Source organism: Rutilus rutilus (assembly GCF_951802725.1).
Source record: "Rutilus rutilus genome assembly, chromosome: 18".
NCBI classification, from domain to species: Eukaryota; Metazoa; Chordata; class Actinopteri; order Cypriniformes; family Leuciscidae; genus Rutilus; species Rutilus rutilus.
The window spans coordinates 16,556,514-16,581,973 of NC_140231.1; the positions used below are offsets into that span (position 1 = coordinate 16,556,514).

General features: G+C 38.2%; 1 protein-coding gene across 1 annotated transcript in view; it reads left to right on the forward strand.

Annotated features, from left to right (window-relative positions):
• Nucleotides 1–25,460, forward strand: part of nrxn2a (neurexin 2a) — a 432,089-nt gene that overhangs the window by 67,645 nt on the left and 338,984 nt on the right. Inside the window, exons 4-6 of the mRNA XM_084387273.1 lie at nt 5,366–5,386; nt 20,163–20,192; nt 20,395–20,433. Of these exons, the coding sequence (XP_084243399.1) occupies nt 5,366–5,386; nt 20,163–20,192; nt 20,395–20,433 (90 nt within the window). The remainder of the gene's footprint in view (nt 1–5,365; nt 5,387–20,162; nt 20,193–20,394; nt 20,434–25,460) is intronic.

The following is a 25,460-nucleotide window of genomic DNA, read 5'->3' on the forward strand; positions in this document are numbered from 1 at the left end:
GTATTTTAAATATGCAAAATTGTGAAAATATTAGCTGTCTGTATTTACAATATATACAATTCTTTTGAGGCCAGTAAAAACATTGGGAGAGCAAGTTACAATTTGAACTACTGACTGTGCCAACAGGGTTCAAAACTTTTGAACCCTGACAGACTACAGAGATGGAAGTGAGGCACAGTAAAATAATAGTTTAAGAATAATGCTTCTTAGTTTTTACTAAAGGTTGCATTAACAATTGTGAGACAAGTGCTCACAGAGGAGATGGTGTTTTTTTTTTTTTTTAAAGGAACTAGGGGACTCGGCTACACGGGCTGGGAAAATAATTTCAGCATTGAGGTACAGTGAAAGTGAAAGATCAACTTAGTGATTTTCAGTCTCTGTGTTCTTTAATGACAGATTAAAAATCATAACTTTGACACTTACAATTATGTAGGATGATCAAACAGACTTGTTACAACAGACAACAGCAAAAGGAGCTGTCAATAAGACACTGGCGAGAAGCCATTCTACAGGTGAGAATCTGTTTTGTTAAGTAGGTGACGCCTATGTTAAAGATTTACTGCAATACCAATAAAAAGACTGTTAATTTAATATTTTAGCTGCTGTGAACACTTTCTCTATAGTTGTGGTTGATGGAAATGCCTTGTCATATTTGATAATCGAGTTCACACTGGAGGACCTGATTCAGATCAACAGAGGGATTAGCATCACTTCACTAAATAGAGACAGATTACATGCCACTCTGGCTTTTTCAAACCGACAGGCTGAGATCATGCTAATAACCCACATGGCACTAGCCTAGCACGCTCATTCTGAGAAGCTCCAGACGCTGTCACCATGTCAGCTCTCACGGCCATGCTCGATTCATTACAATTCTCCGGGACTTTGTTGCCGTGACCAATTTGAGGGAGCCGAGGAGAGCACTTGTAAAGGTTAAAGCGGCCCTCATGATTTATGGGCGGCTGACAGTTTTGCATGGCCTGATATCCAGAGCCAAGCAAGCAGCTCCCACAAACACAGTGTGATTAAGAGATTTACTGTCTCGCTCCAGGCAATCGAGCAGCATTTGCGCTGAGGGTTTTGTGTCGTCTTTTGGTCCCGGCTTTAGTTGTGCTTTCAGTTTCCCTTTGCGAATGTTGTCAGCGTGCACTAATGTCCCCCTCGCATGTAACACACCTGAGGTATCCGACAGACGTAGGCTACATCCAAAAACTTATAAATGCTGTCTTCGAGGATGCAGGAAGGCTTCAAGGCACGTCCAAATCCATTGTTAGCTTGCCGCCTTGTCTCCCGAGATCCCTTCATCTGATCGATTTTTGAGGGCAGCATAGATGTATCCTTCACTACATTTGATATCCCACAATCCTGTGCTTTCCATTCTGTGACAGTTAAGCTAAAGAAATAAAGATGGCGTCTGAAAGTTGCGGCTGGTAGTCAGTTTGTGTAAATGTACAATTTTGACCAACTCCTGATGTCATTTCTAGCGAGAAATTACTATTGTAGTAATATTCGCTTAGTTATCAGCGAAGCTCGCTCTATTTTGCTGTAGATAATTAAACCCTTATGCTGCCTTAGAAGTCTGTTCGAAATGTGTTTCGTGAGGTACCGAGGTGAGGTGCGAAAATGCTGCCTGAAAAGTCATTGCCTGATAGGGCAGTGAGGCAACAAGTCAGCTGCCTATGTTTTTGGATGGAGCCATAGTCTAAATTACTTCTTAATTGATAAAGCAGTCCATTAAGATTTGCTTGGAAACCTTGGATTTAATTTGTAGTCGTTGAGCGACCGAGATTAGGAAAATGGAAAATAAATCAGCGCTCTCTCTCCCGGGTGCTCGTTTACGTGCCAACGTCTCCATGGCCACATAATGATGATCGCAAAATAACATTCAAAAAGATTCCTCTTTAATTGGCCATAGGGTTAGGTCTCGGTTTTCAATGGCCATGTGGAAGCCACCATGTGTTCTCATTAGTGTTTTAGTGTGAATATTGTTGCCCTCCACCTTTTAAGAGCTGCAAACAGCTCCTCTCACAGCTACTTTTCCTCATTATCACAGTGGCAACAGTGATCTGACTCACCCTCCATGACCAGACCATCCAGCTCCACACAAGCCCCACCTTGCAAGCATTTGACGTCCTCCCCTGACTCCTATTATTTCACAGTAAAGGCTTTTCCGTGCCTTGCTTGGCCCTGCGCTTGCCCTAGTCTGTCCTGTGGTCTCAAGTATGTCATTAAGGTAGCACCTGACCTTTTGGCCTCTTGGAGAACTTGCTGTGGAAGCATGATCAGCATCATCATATTCAAATTATGGTATTAATGAGTCCCAAATTACTTTTTGTCTGTACCCAGATTCATTTATAGGAATAATTATTTGATGTATTCAATGAACAAGTATTAGTATTATACATATTATGTAAGTAGATAATATTTGGCTTTGTGTACATTTATTAAAATGTGTGCCTTGGAGAGGATAAGCTTGGATAAGTTTTCTCTTCAGTTGAACATCTTACAGGTTTTTTCTTTCCACGACCAGTCACTTAGGGTATTAAAGTCGGCATGAAACAGAACTTGCAATTAGAATTCCCTTTTTTCATGTTCTGTATATCTAAATGAAAAGGCTTCTGGTGGGAGGAAGAAAATATAGGGACGAAACTTGATTTCGTCCACAGGAATTGATTGAATCTTACTAAGTTGGGAAATGATAACTAAATGGAGGCAGATCTGAATGCCAGTTTGCAGTCAGTTGTGTAGGATATATAGCCCTGCCCTCTGTCGAGACATTTTGAGGGGTAGGGGAGATGTGCATGAATTAAAAAAATATATATATTGATGTGCACAGATAAATCATTTATAATAAACTGCAACATTCTGTAAAAAATAAGAATGGTGACTTTAAGGTATGGTTTTCTGAAAAACCGCTTTGATGTATAATGTGAAAAGTCAGTCACTTAAAGGGATACTTCAGGATTTAGCATTAAGCTTTGTATCAGTAGAAAACCTGTAGTATTTTCGAATTACCATGCTTTCCTCCCTCATATCCCCCTGAGACGAGAGATTTATGTTTTTTTTTTGGTCTGGAAAAAATCCTCAGATGACGCAAAAATCGTCATTTTGGCCAGAGGCTAGAAACTACAGCCAGTTGTAGGAGCTAGTTCCGCATGTTTTCAACCCGCCCATAGAGGGTGGGATCTCACTCACTCACTCTCACTGAATGTACAAGCAGTGTCAGCCATCTTTTATTTGGAAGCTAAGCTAACGGGTTCTTATTCTGTGGAGAAAGCTGAGTGGTAGGGGTTACCATACATCCTCTTTTTGTCCGGCCGTCGAGATCGTCCAAAATGTCTGGGATTCAGCTTTTGCTTTCTGCGGTCGCCATTCATTGTTTACATGCACACCTTTTGTTTCAGTCTAACTGAATTCATTCCGATTGGTGAATCTGAATGTAGTGTTTACATGAACGCTAAACAAGTGATCGGTTGATGTGCGTTTTACCATTGCTAAGAAAATACCCGCTCCTCCGTGAGAGATACGAGACCGGTGCGTCTCACAGTGCTCATCAGTAATCACGCCACCGGCCTCGCGTCGTTCTCCCGCGGCCCTCAGCCTCGTCCTGCTCGCCACAGTAAACATGATGAATGGCGACTGTAGAACGCAAAAGCCGAATCCCGGACATTTTGTGCGATCTCAAAAACCCGGGCAGACGGAGTTTTTGTCACGGAGACTCACTAGTAGCTTAGCTTTGTTGTTTAACTGCTCTCTAACCGGTAGGCGTGGCTTGGGAGTGGCCTCCTAGGGCAGCGAAGCAAGTGCATTCTGGGAGTTGTTGTCTTTCATCCACATGAGCCAAAAATAAATTTTTCTGGCTTTTCTCAGTCTAGAAAGCTCCAAATTCAAAAATAATTTGACATTTCTACTACATAAATGACCCAATTTAAATACACATTCATCTTTCCAGAGGTGAAGTATCCCTTTAAAAACCATCATAAAAATATTATTTCATGTGTAAAATAATGATAATCTGAGCAATAAGTGAAATAATCTATTCTCCTGCATGTATATTGACTCTTGGACCTTTTTTTTTCTTCTTCTAGAAGTCTGCATTACTGAAGTTAACATGCCATTATATTAATATTTTAAAATGTCTGAAGAAAATAATTTAAAATGATAAACTTAACATTTAAAGACATTTGAAAAGCAAAAATAAACGAAGACATGAGAAATGTCCGAAATCGCATGCTGTCTGAGTTTGCAAACGTTAAAGTATTTTCAATATATGTGCAGTATGAATGAAATCCAGACATTGCTACATGTGCCATATTGGCTTTGACATGTGAGCTTCCTTGTAGTACGTCATCCGACATACTTTTTCTCACCTACTGTATAGAAGTGCAGTAGGCGTATTTGAATGCAGAGCTGGATAGAACTTTCTAGAAGGTTTTAATAAGAACTTTCTAGATGGTTTTAATATGACCTTCATATAACAAAAAGGAAAAAAAGTTGAAATCTGTTAGTTTTAATAAAAATCAACCCCCTGGGAAATCAAAGTTCCTGAAGTCGAAGAAACTCCCATTTATAGATTTAATCATTGTATCTCAGAAAACAACATGAGCAACATGCATCCCAGCTCCCATGAGTCTAATCATCTAGACATCTACTATAAACAGTCATCTGCAGTAATGACAATAACATTTGAGTGTATGACTTGATTTATGACTCAAACAAGTGGTGCGTGAATTTTTATCATGTTTTAGTCAGACTGTAGACTCCCAAGGATGCAATTATGAGCTTTTAAAAGTTTCTGCCAATAACATTTGCAAGTACCTACTGTATACTCAAGTGGTGGTATTTTACTTTGCATGCCCTCAAAGTCAAAGATATCATATTATGCACTTTTGAGTAATACTCTTTAACCACTTTAAAATGACTTTCACCCTCTGAGTTCCTTGTTTTACTTTTCTGAATGCTTTTCTTGCATTGATGCGCATGATGTTTTGCTCCTACACCTAAATATTCATGAAGTGTAGGATTACAAGTAGGCCTATACCATACTTTTATTAAATGTATATATTGATAGTTGTTATGCATATAGCATGTTTGCCATGTATAGTTTCATTTAATTGATAATTTAATTTGACATTGAGAAATTAATTGATACTTAAATATGAGCCATAACCTAAAACTTAATATAACTAACTTAATATTTTGATAGTCTCCCCTAACAATTACTATACTATCTTCAGCATGTACATTTATTATGCTCATTATAGTTTGCAACAGCCTGAATGATAAATGCTGTATTCTGTGGTGTTGATTTTATTATTCTCTTCTTTCTTTCTTTTTTCTCTCTTTCCCATCATTCCTGCTGCAGCTCTCCAGCAAGTTTTGGGAGGTAAGACCAATGTTTCGTCTTTTCATATCTGATTTGCTAGAGCTGATAGTGATGGGGTTGTCATCATCCTTCCTTGCATTGTCAGTTTGCACTGCAGTTCTGGACCGACACGAGTGGACTAAAATCACTCTCCTGCACAAGGCAAAGGCCAGATTCGAGATGTAATTGAGCGAAACGTGCCGTTGCGCGTGCTGCACCGGCTATAGGCGAGGAAACGCTAGACGGTAGAGTGTTTATGTTGTGGGCGATTTTATAAGGATCGGTCTCCCGATTTGCAGGGCCAGAGGCTCGGGGGTCCAGCCCTGCAGCTTTTATATGATCTCTGAATTAGATCTGCTGAATTAGACCGAGTAGGCCTAAGTGCAACCCAGGCTAGGATTAAGGCAGCTGGCAGTGGTCATGCAAAACCGCTCTGCCATATACAGCTCATGGGGAAGATAAATTGAACCGCAGTTAGAGTGAGAGCAGTGTAGGAGATGAATTCTGCAAGGCTTGACACTTCACAATTTTGAATGCTGGAGAAGATCCCAAGTATATGTTTTTTTTTTCCAACACCTTCTCTGTGAATGATAAAACTTAAACGCTACGGCTTGTGATGTCCGTTCTTTTGTTTTAGCTCCAAGGACCTCTATATTTTATGTGGATGGATGGGTTACGTTTGAGGCCTGCAGAAATCCATCAACTCGATCTTGATTTTCAAAAGCTAGTGATGAAAAATGTCTCTCTGATCGAAGAGATCCATGATGCCTTGGTTATTTAAAATGTATTATGTGCCTCGGAGCTGATGTGATGTCTGGGCTTGAAAATTATGATGTACTGCATTATTCAGTAGATGTTAAAACACTGTTAACAAATACAGAAAAAAAAAAAAAAAAAAAAATTAAAATAGCAAGAAGGAAATGGCAAAAAAAGCCTATATAATAGCGGCGCAAGTCTGAGGTCTTGCAAAAATGAGCAGTCTATTGTGAAAAGGTCTGTGAAAAATTTACACTCACTGATGCTTTTGAAGGACTGTGATCATTGCCAGTGTCTGTATTGTATTCATTCTCAACAGAAGAAGGTTATCTTAAAGGCCACACTGACACTAGTGGATGACAGAGGCCTTCTTTTACAGCATGTGCTTTTAGCCTACACTTTTAATCCTCCGTTTCCCTTGTGAAGAGCTTAAGTGCTAGGACTATGCAAACATCAAATGGCAAGAATTGTACTGGGATGTGCCATATAAAGCAAGTGCTTGTGTCTTTATTGGATTGAAGCTTTCATACAGTGTCAGCACTTTGTTTCCAGTGCAGAACGCATGAAAACAAAAATGACACTCGTTCAAGCAAACTCGCAACCATGCCTTTTTCATCTCCTTCTCTGGAATGTAGTGTGACATCTAAACAGCTCGATTTAGGTGTCCCATCAGTTTGTGTATGTACAGCATTAAAATTCTGTCACATGGAGATTCAGCGACTGTCTGTGGATGGGCCTGTTTGTGTCTGGGTGGTCACAGGAAGATGGAGGTGTTGTAACTGAAAGCAGGCATAAGAAAATGGATTTTTGTGTTAGGTCAGATACCTCAGCCATGTACTGAAAATACCAGCTTAGACCTGTACAGATGTGTTAGTTAGTTAGCTCAATGTTAGTTCATATGTAGCACTTAAAACATTTCAGCACGAATTTCTGTTCAAATTCTCAAATTTAAATAGAAATGATTGGAAATTCATAGATTTAAAGGTTATAGTTCACACAAAAATGAAAACGATCCCATTATTTACTCACCCTCATTGTATACCGTATGAGTTTCTTCTTTCAGCCAAACACAGTCAGAGACAGAGTTATATTAAAAAATATCCTGGCTCTTCCAAGTTTTATAATGGGACTGAATAGTAACTGAGATTTTGAAGCCCAAAAAAACACATCCATCATAAAATTAATCCATACGGCTCCAGGGGGTTAATAAAAGAAATTATGTCCATGTTTATAACTTTATAAATTAGAATCACTTGCTTCCGATAACAGTCGAAGAGTGACCTCTGACCTGACGTATTGACGAATGCAGAAGAGCACACTAAAAACAATATTGTTGGTTTAACTTAAAGTTACCTGGTTGCCTTAATATTTTGAGTTCATTAAAATAAAATAAAAATAAAAAAAGAGGTAATACGATGAAGGAGATTGGTTCAATCAACAGAAACTCAAAATGTTATGCTATCTGAACCACGTTATTTATCTAAGTTGATTTGACCAAAAAAATAAATAAAAATAGTGATAACAAATCATGAAAATATTTTTTTTTTACTGCAGAGGATAGAGCAAAACAAAACAACAGTCACGAATTAGAAGTCTAAAACAAGAATTTTGGAAAGAAAAGTCGGAGGAACTGAGTAAATAATGGAATCATTTTTTATTTTTGGATGAACTAACCCTTTAATGCAATTTAGCTGCACTTTATTTTAAGGTGTCCATGCTATAGTGTAATTATACATTTAAGTACTTAGTAATAATTAACTACATGTACTTACTATATGGTTGAAATGGGTGTTGGTTTAGGGTTAGTTGCATGTAATTATGCATGTTTTATAGTTATTACTACAGTAACTGCATGTGACTTAACAAAGACACTGTAAAATAGTGTGACCTTTTTTAATTAATCAAGGATGCATTAAATAGCTCAAATGACGGTAAAGGTATTTGTTACAAAAATAATGTTACAAACAATTTCTATTTAAATAAATTCTGTTATTTTAAACGTTCTATTTATCAGAGAATCTTTAAAAAATTCTGTTTACTCAAAAATATTAAGCAGCACAACTGTTTTTAACATTAATGATAATAAAAAAAATGTTTCTTGTGCACCAAATCAGCGTATAATAATGATTCATGGAATATATTGAGAGAAATAAATTTAATTGTAATATTTAACAATATTGCTGCTTTTAACTGTGTTTTGATCAAATGCAGCCTTGAAAGAGACTTTTTTTCAAAACGAAAAAAAAAAATTACCATCTCCACTTTTTTAACGGTAGTGTCTATATTTATTAATTTATTAATTAATTTATTGTTCATAGTTAAAATGGTTAAATATATATTTAGCATTTCAAGTATAAAGAAATTTAACATATTGTGATTGAATGTGAAATAACAATGAACAATAGCACTCATAATTATAAATTAACCTCAACCTAGATTAATAAATGCTGTGAAAAAAAAAAAAAGTTAGTTCATGATACCGAATGCATTAACTTGTCAATGAACTGAACCTTCTTGTAAAGTGTTACCAACTAAACATCTCATTAAACATCAGTGCGCTTTGTACAGTCAACGAAACATGGTTTATTTTCAGCATCTATTTTTGCTTTTATACACAAAGAAGACTTAAAGGTGCCTTGTGTAAAAATAAATAAATTCATACTCCACATTCCATACCAGATGGGGGCAGTATACCTCCAGAAAGTGAGTTGGTCTACTCTAGAGTATGAATATCTTCAAGCTACTCCCCTTCACCTTTACCAGTGAATATGTTCATATTCGTTTTGTTCATATTACATTTTTATTGTTAGTTTGAATTACATTAATTTGACAGACAGCATTCGCTGATGTTGACCAAGCTAGCGCCAACGTAACCAGAGCTTCCAACTCTCACGCATTAACCGTGAGACACACGCAAACACTTTTCACACGCTCTCACCCCACACATCAATTTTCTCACGCACAGAAAAATCGCGAAGCAAAGAGGACACGGATACCGACAGACTAGACAGAGCAGGTTAGTTATGATATAAAAAAAATCTCAGCTCTCAGATTCTGTCAATTTTATCACGCAATTCAAACAATAAATACCGTTTTGGCGCTTGTAAATGTTACACGACAGATCCCTAGCGCACGTAAACCGAACATCTCTACTAGCTAATAATAGTAAAAAAACACGAACACTGAAAGATACAGTAACGTTAGGCTACAACTTACCAAAATGTATTCCTCATACATAATATCGACCAATCAGTGTTTTTTATCAGCGTGAAGAGGTCAATAACACAGCTGGAGAACCATTATGTCAGATTTACCTCAGGAAAGCCATTTAATATACATAATATAGGTCACGTAGTTGGCAAGAAAAAAAGAGCAAAAGAGATTGTGCTATGTGTACTATATTACAATACTGTATTTATGAACGTTATATACGTTTATCGAACAGCCTTCGATACATTTCTATGTTATAACTTCCCGAAAATCTACACAAACATATAAAACAAACTTCTAACGAAATACTAACAGCATCTTACTTACCAATCCAAAAGAAATGTTGCAAGTTCGGAGTCAAACCTCATTTTTTTCATGTCCATTAGTTGTCTCCAGCGATGGAAAGCAGTGCCAATGTTTACTCTGGTTCTGTTCCTTTTTTATCAGATTTTATTTGAATGTAGTAGTGGGGCTGTAGGCTACTTTCCACACGATTGACATCAGGTTCAAGTACGCCCACAAGCCGTGCGAGTTATTCGTGTATTGCATGTTTGGCTGGTGGTTATGTTGCCCGCATACCGCCTCCCATGGCCGAAACTGGTATTACGACACCTGTCGGGCCGTGGCTAGTAATGCTAATGCTAATTTAGGTTGATATCTCTGCAGCACTATAACTTGACATTTTTTTAATGACATCATCGCCCTTATTTCTTCTCATTCTTTTGATGCGTGTAGCTCATTTTTTGGATATTTTTACCTCAATTTTTACACATGGCACCTTTAAAACTACCAAACTGGATGACAACCATTTCAGTTCACAAGCGGTTTTCATACAGTCAATGTTGTTGACCTTGTAAATATGCAACATATATGCAAAGACTGTTAATATTCAAATAACAATGTTTACAAATGTACAGTGTGAAATTTTGAAACATGACTACCCAGGATTAATTACTAGCCTAGAGTAAAGTATGAGCAGTGAGAAGCAGATAGATAACCCAGAATTACGTTTAACCAAGGTTTAAAAGAAATCTCTAGATCCCTGCAGGACACAGTGTTTAACTCGCATTCACACTTCTTACTTTGTGTTGAGGTCATATGATTTGACAGTGTGTGTGTGTGTAGACAGCATGTTTTGGGATCTTGATATGCCTCAGTTAGCCGTCTGTGCTCTCATGCATACCATGATCTTCAGGATGTTTACAGCCTTATCATACCTCTGCTTCCATCCTTGGAGGAAAAACTTTCATGTCACTGCTGCTCACTTAGGCATCAGTGCCAGTCTGGAGTGCCGGAGCATAATCCAAAGCTTGGCTCTTCACTATCCAACTTTTGCTCCAGTTAGGCAACATGGAGCAGGCTTGACCGCAGTGACCATGACCGCCAGCGCCCCGTGAGAGGCATGTGAGGACGTCAGAAGAGGGAGTACAGCTGGCTCTGCCATGCCCAATCCTTCCAGTGCCTTAGTGACCTTGGCATAATCCTCCATCTGAAGGAAAACCTCTAGGAGTTTCAGACTAATCCCCTCGCAGCATATTCAGGAGTTTTTTTTATTCAGTGCTGTGCAGGAGCTAATCAGAGATCATGTTTTGATATGCAGTAGATAAACAATCCGTTATGGCTCAGAGTTTTATGTGCTGAGCATTTGCAAAGCATCTTGCGGCCAGTAGCTTATGAGACTCTGACAGACACTTGCTTCCCTGAGAAATCTTAGTATTCACCGATGGAGTCAGCAATGTGATTTTTCTCTTTTTATAATGTTTATGATCATGTGACTGTAGATAATGCTCTGCTCTACTAGGGGTGTAGCGGATCGTAGTTAATTCGTTATCCGTGCAGATCCTGTCCCATGGTTCGGCAGGCGTGTTAAAGGGATGGTTCGGAGTAAAATCAACCTAGGGTCCTTTGCACCATGACCTCGAGCTAAACACTACATCCTTATGCATCACTTTCTGCAAGGACTTTTACGTGCTTTTCCCTAATCACTGAAGTGACCTCGACGTGCGGGTTAGCGGTAGCATTAGCCATCAGGCAAGTGTTATTTAAATAAACTCCTGATGTACTTACAAACGTTCCAATGCCTCGTTTTATGAGTACAGAACCTATTTGTACAACTGTATAAGTTTGGTACCATTCTGGGCATTATTAGTGGGGTAATTTACGAGATACAGCCTAGGATCCATTAGCGCCTGCACTAAGCCATTCGGCTGATATCTCTAAATAAGCTCTAACTTGAATAATGTTCGACCAAGGGAGAAGAAGCTTCTGGGGGGGGGGGGGTTTGGCTTGAGGTCATGATGCAAAGGACCCTAGGTTGATTTTACTCCGAACCATCCCTTTGTTATTTTTACGTGTGAAGTCGGCATGAAATGGAAGTTGCAATAGTCTTTTTTAGGGATGTCCCGATCCGATCCACGTCATCGGTATCGTGCCGATACTGGCCCAGAACGCTAGATCAGATATCGGAGGGGAGAAAAAAAACCTGATCGATACCTATGATCCGATACCTATTAGGGGTGGAACGGTACATGTATTCGTATTGAACGTATGTTCGGTACGTGCGTCATGGTTCGGTGCATGGATTTACACGGAGACACGGTATAAAAATAAATAAAACTAAACAAAGCACAGAGAAAATCACTCTTGACTGAAATACTTTTGAAACTTGAATAATGATTCATTTTTTCAATGCGGTTTATTTCATTTCTATCGTTGTATTTATTTGTACTATTGCTAATTTGTTTATTTGTTCTTATTTTATTCCTTACTCTTTACATGTCTTTTAATAATGTTTGAAATGTATATTAGTTAGGATAGTTGTTTTTGCTAAGTCCACGCTACGAAATCCCCTTGCAGGAAAAAAATCAAAAGGAAAAAATGATCATCATGCCTCATATTGCACTTTAACAACTGAGTATTAAATACTTAAAGGGATAGTTTTTTTTCCATACAGGTTTGGAACAACTTGAGAGTGAGCAAATGATGACAGAATTAAAATTGTTGGGTGAACTATCCCTTTAAGCATTTTGAATGTAGCTTTTGTTGAAACCAAAACCAATGGATTTGGCTGATCCGTTGCACCCCTATGCTCCACCGCATGACAAGCTATTCTTTTTTGCTACATCAAATAAAAAAATCCAGCACACAAACTCTTAAAACTAAAAACATTTTTTATCAGTTCCATTAACCTTCAACATCCACATCCACAGAACCTTTCCATTGAACAAAAGGTTCTTTATGGTGAAAAGGGGTTCTTTAGATTATTAAAATGTCCTTTACACTAAATGTTCTAATCTAATATAATGGTAATATCTCTTATCTTGAAATAATAATAATAATAATAATAATAATAATAATAATAATATTGTCCTGAATATCTCAAAGTAATGATGTTGTCTTAAATATAATGATCTTGAAATAATGAGATGAGATTTCAGTGAGATATTTCAAAATAATGAGATCATGTCTAATTATTTTAAATTAGTACTATATCATTAGTTTGAAATCTAGTCATTTCAAAATATAATTTCGATTGAGATCTCGTTTTGAAATATTTTGAGATGGTTTAGGAGATATCACATTTAAGATATAACACCTAGATACCAACTCAAAAATATGTATTTTTAAGTATGTCAAATTGAGTGTATCTATAGGGCATCTTTTAAAATATCTCAACTTATATGTTGAAATATGTTGACGCCATCTTCAAATAATGAGACCTCTTAATTTTGAGTCATGCATTTTTCCCCTCAAATTAACTTGTGCTGATTTTTGTTTTTGTTTGTTTGATGTGGCAGAAATGGACTTCCATAGAATTCAGTAAGCTAGCAAGCATCATATTGCCTTGTTTCCACAGCAACGTAGGGATAGGCCAAAATGTTAGGATGGAATTATGTGGAGTAAATCCCATAATTACTTTTTCTGTTTGGATGAATGTTATGAAACCGCAAATGCAATGTTCTAAATTTCTAGTTGAGTGTCTGTTGAATTTGACTATTCACCAAGATATGCATATTAAATCATCCCATACATTTTGCAATATGCATTTTATGGGCCGAAACATTCCTTGTAATGGAAACCCGTTAACCTAAACAAGCTGTTTTGATTGTCTGGCATTATTTATTTATTTATTTATTTATTTATTTATTTATTTTATTTGCTCACTTTTTATTATTCCTGAATGCAATTTGATACTCTCTTGCCATTTAAAAAAAAATATCTCCCCACTTCCAGAAAACAATTTATGAGGTAAACATTTTTATGGGTATGTTATTGACCCATTTAAACAAATTGAACTCTTGAAAACCACTTTCATCCAGATTTAGCCAGACAGGTGGAGGTGAACGGCCATGATAACAGAGCAGGACAAGAGCAGAAGTATGAGAGTGAGGCAGGCAGACAGAAAGAAAGGAAAGGGAGTGGGTTAGATGCGCCGGCAACGTCATACTAAGGGAGACACGGGAGCCTGTTGCTATGCCAACACAGATGGGCCACCGCATTTCAATGCAGACGTCCGCAGCAGGCCTCTCCACGTCAGACAGCGCTGTGCAGGCAATGACGCCTCGCATTTGCATTCTAAGAAAATAAATGTTTACATGAAGCATACGCTTCTTTTTAAAATACCAACACCTCAAGGCTACCGCTGCTCTGTCTGCTGTTCTGCTCAGTGTGGTACGCAGCCGCTCTACCTGTTTCATATTGAAATGTGCATCGCTGGGAGGGAAGTGAGACTTCTCCATGAGCCATTACTGTCCGTCTTTGTATCTCTTGGTTAAATTAGCTGAATAAATTGTTCTCTCTCTCTCTCTCTCTCTCTCTCTCCCCCCAATTCGAGAGAGAGAGTGTAAAATTGACGTTTGTGGGAGACTGACTGCTCGTTGTTCGCAAGTGAAAAATCCTTAATGCAACGCAGCATTGAGGTGTGAGACCAAAATCAATTAATATTTAATAATTATTTCTGAATGTATGCTTGTTCCTTTTAGTTAAGGCTGTTGAGCAAGAAATCTGAATGTAAACACAGCGTAAATGCCTCCATTTCACAGTAGAGCGGCTCCGTAAGCTATTTTTTTCGCTGTGCCGACCGTTGTTTAAATATTTGTTAACAAGGTGTGTGTTGCTTTTTAATTCTCGGTTGGTTGTGTGCTCCCTTGCTATCTGTTGATGCAGTTGGCTTTTTCACTGTACTCAATTACATCCCAGTTTGTAGGTAATTTCATCTTCATTTTTCAAATTTGAGAAGTCACTGTGGCATAAACTGTTATACGAAACAGATGTGGCAGCTGAGATGTGACTAGTGACGGATGACACTTTTATAGGCTTTTGTGACTGAAATTAGAATGAATGAGGCAAAAGAACACCATTTCAGGTGGCAGAAACTTCTAAAACATGCAGATGCCTGGATATGGGGTCATTTATAAATAAAATACGTTCTCTTTATGTGTCTAAAAGTGTGAGAGGCACATAAATGATGTATCATCTTCAAAAGCGACGCCTCTTAGTCTCTGGGCATCACAACATAAGGTGTCACCTCACCAGACCAGATAACCTCTGCATGAGGAACGACATGTTTGCAGTTTTTGATGGATGAATGAAAGAATAGATTAGACAGAAAAATGGATGGTTAGATGGTGTTGTGTGTGTGTGTGTGTGTATGTATATACACTACTCACAATAAGTTAGGGATATTGTTATTTACATGAGTGCTATTCCTATTTGGTCTGAATTTGAATGAAATAAGTAAAAGTATCCTTTGATATTACTAATAATGAATGAGAAGAAACACCATTTTCATTAGTGTAATATTTATTACCCCAAAAATGTAGACAATAACAAGGGTAGCCCCAAATAACAAAAATTGACAATGTCAGTAGCGGGTGTTTCCACCATTTGCCGCAATGACAGCTTGACAGCGACGTCTCATGCTCCTCACTAGCCTCATGATGTTGTCCTGAGGCAATGCGTTCCACTCTTCCACAAGTGCTGCACGCAGTTCTGCCAGTTCACGTGGGGGTGGGGTACGATCATCCAGTCTCTGCTTCAGCTGGTCCCAAACGTGCTCTATGGGGTTCAGGTCAGGGGACATTGCTGGCCATACCATATGAGGCACTCCGACTTCCTGAAGTCGAGCTGTGACAATTCTGGCACGATGTGGTGGAGCATTAACATCCATGAACAGAAAGTTGGGGGTGTGTTGGCGTATTGCTCACCTCGCCTTCTCCAGCAACACTGACGAGTGTCGGGTCACCTTGCACATAAATGATGGTCGTCAGCGTTGCTGGAGAAGGCGAGGGGAGCGATACGCAGAGGTCAACATGGTCCCCAGGGTTAGCTTTGGTGGAGGAGGTGTAACAGTCTGGGCAGGCATCACCAGTCAGCGCAAAACTGATTTGGTTATTGTAGATGGCTCAGTCACTGCACGTTCTTACCTCAGAGACATCATAGAACCCATCATCATCCCCCAATTCCGCCAGCACACCCCCAACTTTCTGTTCATGGATGTTAATGCTCCACCACATCGTGCCAGAATTGTCACAGCTCGACTTCAGGAAGTCGGAGTGCCTCATATGGTATGGCCAGCAATGTCCCCTGACCTGAACCCCATAGAGCACGTTTGGGACCAGCTGAAGCAGAGACTGGATGATCGTACCCCACCCCCACGTGAACTGGCAGAACTGCGTGCAGCACTTGTGGAAGAGTGGAACGCATTGCCTCAGGACAACATCATGAGGCTAGTGAGGAGCATGAGACGTCGCTGTCAAGCTGTCATTGCGGCAAATGGTGGAAACACCCGCTACTGACATTGTCAATTTTTGTTATCTGGGGCTACCCTTGTTATTGTCTACATTTTTGGGGTAATAAATATTACACTAATGAAAATGGTGTTTCTTCTCATTCATTATTAGTAATATCAAAGGATACTTTTACTTATTTCATTAAAATTCAGACCAAATAGGAATAGCACTCATGTAAATAACAATATCCCTAACTTATTGTGAGTAGTGTAGATAGATTTGCTTTTGCTTCATTGATGTTCATGTTTGTGGTTTATGAATGTCGCAACCTTTATTAAGTTGAATTTGTCTTATTGTTTTGAAAATGTATGGATTAAATAGGATTCAACTGAATTCAGTTCCCTTAATGAGCTCTGCATTTGAACATCTGAGTACATGCCCCTAAAATGGCCCATAATTTACCATGAGGTACAAGGTCATGGGCTACCCAATTTTTTTTAAAGGGACCATGTATATTTTAATAGCTGGTCACCATTTCAATTTCACAATTTTTATCACCCTTTTGCCTTCACTGGCATTTAAATTTAAAAAAAAATCTTTTTTGAATGCCTCTGCAGTGTGACAAATTACTTTTTAAATGTACAAATAGTCCATGCGCCCCTCTCCATTAATATAAAGTCGTAAAAGCTGCTTGAATAACATTTGCAATTATAAAAGAATTAGTGAAATGCTGTTTAAAATGGTTTTAGATGGAGTACAACATGTCACACTGCAGGACATACAGTATCAACAAAAAAAGAATTTCATGCCAGCAAACCCTTTTCTGAAATTCTTCTTGAACTTTGCCATGACAAAACATATATTTGAGGAGCTATAGCATGCAGTATTGCATACTGTAGGTACTAAAATATAATTTGCTGTAATATGCAATAATACACTCAATATGCAATTATATTATACTTTGAATAGCCACATTATATATTTTAATATTTAAATGAGAAAAGGAAATATCCCACGGCTGTTATTTGTTCTAAAACACGTGTAATGCATGGATACTAATATAATGTGCTAAAATATGATGTTATGCTATACTGTAATATGCTATGATAAAATTTGACTTTAAATGCCTTTTGAATAATATTTAAATGAAGCATATGTAATACTAAAATATAATGTATAACATTTATATGATATGAATATTTTAAATTTGGTGGTAATATAATAAAGGGGATCCATTATGCCCCTTTTTACAAGATGTAATATAAGTCTCAGGTGTACCCAGAATTTGTCTGTGAAGTTTGAGTTCAAAATACCCCACAAATCATTTATTATACCATGCTGTAAATGCCCATTTTTGAGGATTATCATATCGCGGTCAGTAGGGCTGCACGATTAATCGCAATTTACATGAAATTGCACCTAAACCGATTTGGCTTATCGCGATTTTGAAATCGCAAAGGCTAGGTAAAAAAAAGATATATATAATTATGCGCAGTTTATCATTAATGTACGGCTCTGTGAACACTGCTCCATCTGAAAGCACAGAGTTTGAGTCGCTTATAACGCATCAAACATCTTTCCAAACATGAGAAGCATTTATGAACATCTTGTCCTGCAAAAGACAATATTTAATAACATGCTTTTACTCCAAACTCACTTCATAACGACAGTTGAGCATCCTTCTGTGAGATGATGTGGCTTCTTATACAGAATAAGACAGTCATGTGTATTAGACATGTTTAATCAATCAAAACGTTTCGATCTTCTGTTTATTCAGCTACAGCGATAGTATGATGCCGATAGTAGGGATTTCCTGGAATGATGTGTATCGTACTTCTGCGGTGGGCCATATTTGGCGTGTCTGAGCGAGAGCGCCCTCTGGCATTCAGATGGAGCAGCATTTATACCGATCAGCTGCACTGACAAGCTGCGCATTAAATAATTGCAGCCTTTGCCAAATTGCGTGCGGTTTAATTACGATTAATCATGCAGCCCTAGCAGTCAGGCTCACATGACATCGCAGTTCTGCGTCATCATGAAAGTTATTATTTGCATGCGTTTTAAAGCCATATCAGTTTAAACTTCTGATATATGGTTTTCTGAGCACACACAGACGAAGCACGTGCGCCGAACGCAGACGCCGCGTTTCTTTCACGCTTATTGCGCTTATCGCATGTGTGTATTAGATCTGTGAATTAAAGTGAAAACAGCGTAATATGCAATATCTAATAATAATAATAATAATAATAATAATAATAATAATAATAATAATATAAAAATATGAGAATTTTGCAAAATAGGTCCTTTTTAATATAAAATAAAATAATATAATGAATAATCATATCATATATTTGAATATTTAAATGAGCAAAGGCAATATCAAAATATTATTTGAAATGACTTTGAATATTCATTTAACCATTTGAATATTTAAATAAGCAAAGGCAATAACCCCTTACTTGTTCTAACGCACTTTTATTAGTTGGACAGTGTTCAGATAGCGCCATTGTGCTTTCCTTAGATATTGTCTGTGTATTATTGTTTACCGTATCCCTTGCGATTTCACACATTGTAATTCTCCGCGAGTTGCAGTTCTCGTCCTGTTCTCAAAAACCAAACCATCTTTTATTGTCTCGCTCCCTTCATTTGTGATATTTTTTTTTTTTAAATGAAATTGGCTGCACAATGACTAGTAACTCCCAGGTACAATAATCTATTCTACAGCCGTGTTATCTCCCTAATAGAGTGCAGCATAGAAGTAGCAGGGCAAGCGACGATACCGCGGTAATTGTCAAGGAATCACACAGGAACATCAGAGAGAACAATGGCGCTATAACTCTGCTTTCTATAATCATAATGTTTCTTTGTTTCACGGAAATGAAACTCATAGGCAATGAGAGCTCCAAGCAGGCCCGGTCTCTTTAAATCCGGGATTGTTTTTGCCATGTGTTTCCTTGGAGGTGCATTTGGAATATGAAGGAAACATTCTCCCTTTTCAATTAAATATCGCCTTGAATGCAATTCAGCTCACCAGAGAGCGTTTCGTAATGTGTGGCATTCCTGACGGTAATCATATTCCTCGCAAAATGGAATAAGCGCGTAAAGGCGTAAATGAAGTTAATGAGGATTTTCGCGAAGCTCCCAGCTGATGCATTATTTTTTTTGATCTTGTTGGTGTGCTTTTGCTTTCCAGTTTGTTTACTGCACTGATATGAAATGCAACCTGATTGACATCTCACCAGTTTCCTGTGCCTGACCCCACCATTTTGGTTGGCTCGTCTCATCTGGATTTGCATAGCAATTCCTCCTGATTGTCTTCTGCATTTCTGTACGACTCTCCATCACATTAGTCGGAGTAAACAGCAACTACTGCACCGTGATTACAGAACTCAAACTGCCGGATAATGGCTCCCGCATCGGTGTGTGTAATTGATTGGTATTGAGCTGTCAAGCTGCATACATTATTACAGCGCTGAAATCAACTCGCAGGCTTTTGTCTGTTAGTAAGACGATAGACCGTCTGGGACGGGTTGCCTCTGTGCTCTTGGGAGAATTTATCTCGGTCTCTGCTGCTTTTTATGAGACATTTTCCTCACTGCTTTCTGATCTCTCTTTGCTATTTTATGAGACTGTGGCTTTCGATTGCAACATTTATGGGTGTAACTGCTATAGCATAGAAGCATATGATCTAAGGAATGCTATCTGCCAAACACTAAATATGTGCTCCATTAGGAGAAAAAGCATTTTTTTTGTGAGCAAGTGCCTTTTTGGCACTTGTGCCAATTGAAATGCTTTTTTCCTTACCCTTTCCCCTCCCTCCCTCCCTTCCTTCCTTTTCCCTCCTTCCCTTCCTTTCCCTCTTCAACACCTCTTATTGCCCCCTTCCCTTGAAGAACTGTGTGTGTTTATTTTACCTTCCTCCTTTTTTTTTCTTCTTTCCCCTCCCCTTTGGTTTCCTTCAAATTTGGCATCCGTGTTTGCCTCAGGATGTCTGTCACAAACTGCAGTCAAACGTTGTGACAATGCTTTTCGTTTCCGCCCGTGCCTTTTTTTATGACCCTCTTATTTCTTTTTTCCTTTTTCCTGTTTTTTCCTTCAAGGTCTGGCGCACCTGACGTTAAAGAGCCAAGGTATGGGGCCTCTCCCATTTTCTTTTTTCTTTTTTCCCCCAATTCCCCCTTTTTTGTACCAAACCCTTGCTTCCACAACTCATTTAATCTACCTTTTTTCCTTCCATTTCTTTGTCCCGTTGGTTTCTGTGCCCTTTCATTCTCTGCTATCTGTGTGTTCTCCATGTGCGTCTCCTCACCCCTGTCCTGTCCACTGGCCCAGCCCCAGGAGCAGCTCCTCTGATGGCCACTCCTGCAGCAGGTAACGCTCTTACGCTCTCCCTCACATGTTTGTTTTGGTCCTGGTGTTGTGCGGTCACAAACCGTACCCAGAATGCACAGAGCCAGAGCTCTGCTGTCATTCTAGCTGTTTGGCTCTATTAAAAAAAAGATAGTTTTGATTGAATGCTGCCGATTGAATGCGTTTTTATTTAATATGTCCTAATTGTTCTTGCTTAATTTTCTTTCTTGATTATGGGTTTGTATTTGAAATGCAAATAATGTACCCGTTTGAAATGTTTCTTGCCTCTTCTTTCAGCTGAAGTGACTCATTGTGGCGGCTGATAACTGTCATTACACTATCTGTTATACACTTCACATTCTTTTATCTGCATGTACGCTGAATTGCAGTATAGTCAGGCTAAGCTTTAAAGCAATTATTTTTTTATTAGAGTAGTCTACTGTGCTGCCATTTGAAATGCAAAAAACACTTCAGTCAAACATATTTATCTAACAAATTTAGACAGAGCTCACTCCCTGTCTGCAGCAATAACTGAAGGCTGCTTGATTCCTTGATTCCCTTACTGACCTGTCAATCTTAATTACTTCAAGTGATTACAGGCCTACGTGAGATAAGCATGGTTTGCTAATTGCAGGATTTGCTAATGATTGGTTCATGAAGCTCATATGAGGATGTGTCTCTATCAAAATATCCCATGTGATTTTCTCTCTCTCTCTCTCTCTCTCTCTCTCTCTCTCTCTCTCTCTCTCTCTCTCTCTCTCTCTCTCTCTCTCTCTCTCTCTCTCTCTCTCACACACACACAAATCTGTATTATATTTAAAAAAAAAAAAATCTATTTTTTTTTTTATATCTATCGTTCCTTCAAAAGTTTGGGGTTAAGATTTCTTTTCAAAAATAATTTGTTCTTAACTTTCTATTCATCAAAGATGCCTGAAAAACTACAATTACTCTATTAGTTCATGTTAATTAATGCATTACCAAATGAGACAAAAAAAAGTGTTACTTTGTGAAGTGTTAGTAAAGAATTCATTGCCTTAAAATAAAAGAATGCCTAAATAATGCAAACAAGTCATTGGACAACATTACTTGGGCTACATATAAAAAATGCATGTTCCTTGGATAAATAAAAATGGAATAGCCTCTGCACGGACAAAATGGAAATTATTTGAATCAAATCATATTGTTGCGCCGAAGCTGCAGAGCTGAATGGACACATGTAAACCGAAGCTCTTTAACTCAATGGAACCTTAATATTATGACTTATATCTGCACAAAATGACCCGAAGTGAACGTGTCTGTGCTGCTCTGAATGTGTAACTCCTGTTGTGGACGGGTTTTTCACACAACAATTTGCAGAAACACGGCAACTAAACTCTAAAAATTCACAGCGTTATAGTGTTCTCATTATAATGTTATGTACATGACCATATACGCCAAGAGAGTATCGCGGTACGTACCGTGGGTCGTGTATCGCAGTTTTTCGGTTGGGTTTGAATTTCGTTACACCCCTAGCGTTTGCGTAACAAAATATTTCTGTTTTATTTATTTAATTTTGTTCAAATAAATGCAGCCTTTCAAAAACAAAAACTATAACATTTCCATGCTGTGTGATATAATTTCAAAGCTAAAAGCTTTTTTCCCCCATATAGCTTTCCACAACTCTAGTTAAATCAGTTTAGATTATTTTCAGTACTTCAGTTTGTAATCTGGCGACTACAAAATACTAACATGCTGTAATTCAGCGTGTTTGTTTATTCTCATGATTTTTAAGAATTAAATTGGCTCTATTCCAAGACCTAGTGAGCTGCCTTGATGCCTAATGCTACATAAACAGCTGCCTTCCAAGACAGCATCCTAACCATAATGGATCTTCATAAGTGACTGATTCGGAACTTTCTGCACAGGCAGCAACTCAGCATGCCACATAAATGGCACTCTGGAGACAAGAATCAGTTCATTCCAATAGAGTTTAGTAATAGCTTGTTGCTAAGATACTGATAATCTATTCTAATAAGCAAAACAACTTTTAAAAAATATATATTAAGCTTTATTTATGATAATACTGAATTAATTACAAGTATATCTTAATCAACATTTCTTTAGCACTGTTCGCCATCATGGATTTATGTCTCCACAATGCAGGCTGGGTTTTCTTTCTCTCCAAAGGATTCATGCTGTGCTGCCTTAGTATTTGACAAAGTAAACAATCAGAATCATGTTGTCTACCTTTTGGAACACTGTGCCAATGATGATGCCTTAAAATGCTGCCTACATATGCAGATAATATATTTTGGAACAGAAAAGTTGGATGGCAGCATCTCCAAAAAAAAAAAAGCACGCCGTCTGCCCACCAGGAGTACTTTAACCTCAAGACAGTCAGGTCCTTTATATTATTCAGATGAACTGAACAGAGTTTAGAGAGTTGTTTAAGCTCCAGAGTCAGCTGAGGTCAAGACGAAAGACAGCAGAGAAAGAAGACTCTGCCCCTGTGGGCTCTGAAGTGTAATAGAGACTTTTAATTAGTGTGGGTGGGTGGAATTCGACCCAGCTGGTTAATTATTAGGTACTAATGAGTGACCTTAATTACTAGCTAGGATGCAGGACAGTAGTCTTCAGTAGACTTTATTTACGTTGCCCCTTTAACCATTTAATGCAAAGAAGAAGAAAAAAACCAGAAGCCCATAAATCAGAAGAACGAGAGTAGCAGATGACCCAGCACGCCGTCTTTGCTTCCAGCCTTTGTCTTATGAGCTGCAGCTCTACACAGAGAAACTAATGCTGAAGGGATAGGGGCTCATTTTTCTCAACTCGGCCTCTGGCTGTGCTCGCAGATCAAACGTTCCGAGATTGATCAGTTGGAGAAAAAAGGGACCCTTTTTTGTCAACTTTGCTGGGTCTCGTATTGACAGCAAAACTGAGTTTAGATGCTGGTCCTGATATGTTTTGCTACCTCAAAAGCCCAAATTAGGCAGAATAAGCAGAATATCATATAAATTAGTGTTTATTTACAGAAAATATAGTCAGCCTTGCAGGCCTTGATGCGATGATGCAGACAAACAATAGATCAAATAAATGTAGCAATTTTTATGTTTGTTTTTTAATTAACTTTTTGGTATGTAATTGCAAATGTAATTGCACGTTACTGCATGAACTTACTATAGTAATAACATTCAATTATGCATAATTACAAGTATATAACCCTAACTGTAACTCTATAGTAAGTACATGTTGTTTACATTAATGCAATTAATATTACTCAGTACTTATTACCCCACCACCAGCACTGCTAGTAATGTTCCGCTCCTGGACTGAAGTTCTTATCAAAAAGTGTTCTTTCACTGTACATTTTTTACTGTGCAGACATGAATTTTGCTTTATATATCTTTTTATGCACCCAAATTTGGGCTACCGAAACTATTTTCGTTTTCGACCTTAATAGTTTTGGAAGGCCAAAATCATTGACCGAAACAGTGACGTTTAATTAGAGGTTCTCCAGTGGCACATTTCGTGCACACAACTTGGATAACCTACAATAAGTAAACATGTCAGCTGTGTGGACTATTGAACGAAACGCGTGAACAAAACTTCACTAAACTTTTGTAGTGCACCTGCCATAATTGCAATAAGCCTTATGCTTTGTTACTTTTAATATGAAACAGTCTCAGTTTTCAAATTTTATCACGAAATTCAAACCATGAATGTTGTTTTGCCGCTCTTTGATACGGCATGACAGATCGCTGTGGTGCCTTAGTTCGAGCGGCAGCGTGGATCAAGCGCACATGGACTGATCATCTCTTTCACTTTACAACTAGTTATAGCACGAAATGAGCATGAATGAACATCGGAAGATGCATAAAATTTACTGAAATGTATCATGTCATGTAATTTCTCAATCAGTGTTGTCAATCTCGATGAGGTTGTTCTCTGTGCTGCACGTGGCCAGCTGATATTTAATCGTTCCACGGCACAAGAAACAACCTCAACCAGCTCCTCATATGCGGGGACATGAAGTGGCGAGTCATCTTCAAAGTAGGGGTGTGCGATATTGACGAATTATATCTCTATTTTCTGGGATTTTCTCGATTTTTATTTTGTTAGTACTTTGGCCGGTTTAGAACTGCCGTGGACAACCGACTCCTAAAGTTTTTGATATTCTTCATACTCTGTGTGGTGTTCAATTCACAGCAGTGACAAATAATTTTTTCCAATATGTTTCGATTGATTTTTACCTTTTTATATGGGCATCTTTACCTTTTTATAAAACCATTTTTTAAAACCTATGCATCATCTTTTGTCAATTTCATAAGTTTAATCAAATTCAGTTATATAAATAAGACACAAAAGGGCTGGTACCAATCAAATGAAATCAGTATCAACAAAATTCATCTTTGCAATATTGAATATTGATGTTTAAAATGATTTAAAACAAGAAAAGATACTTTAAATGTGAAATTGAAACCGCCAGTAGGTGGCAGCAAGTCACTGTTAATGAGTGAATCATTAAGATTCAACCGATTCATTCAAATGGCTGATTCATTCAAGGAAATGATATAAATAAAGACTAAATCACGCAATGAAAGCGTGCACTCTAAATACGCACCCGCCACTAGTCTAATCTACAAGACTACATCACGTAGAGTATGCATGCACTCTCTGGGTGTGTGTGAGGGATAGGCTATACTCGATGGGACATATACTCGCTATACTTGCGGGACGCGCCTGACCATCGTCATTGAAGATGGCAAGGTGGGAGTGCAGCACTCGGATTGGAAGTGCTTCACAATCCGCACAGGCAGCCCCCTCGAGAGCTGCCCGAGCGTGCTGCACTCCCAGGCAGTGCACACATAGCTGATGTGTGTCCCCATCTGTTATATATCTCGGACATGGGTGCACACATCTATTGAATTGCTGACTCACCATGATTTTTTTTTATATAATCATGTGATAGACAACACCAAATAAGAACGACACCAACAGAGAGCGCTTGCTGAAGAACAGAAAGCTAACTCTGTTGTGTGTCGGCGTCCATTTGTAGCTTCCGTGTATGC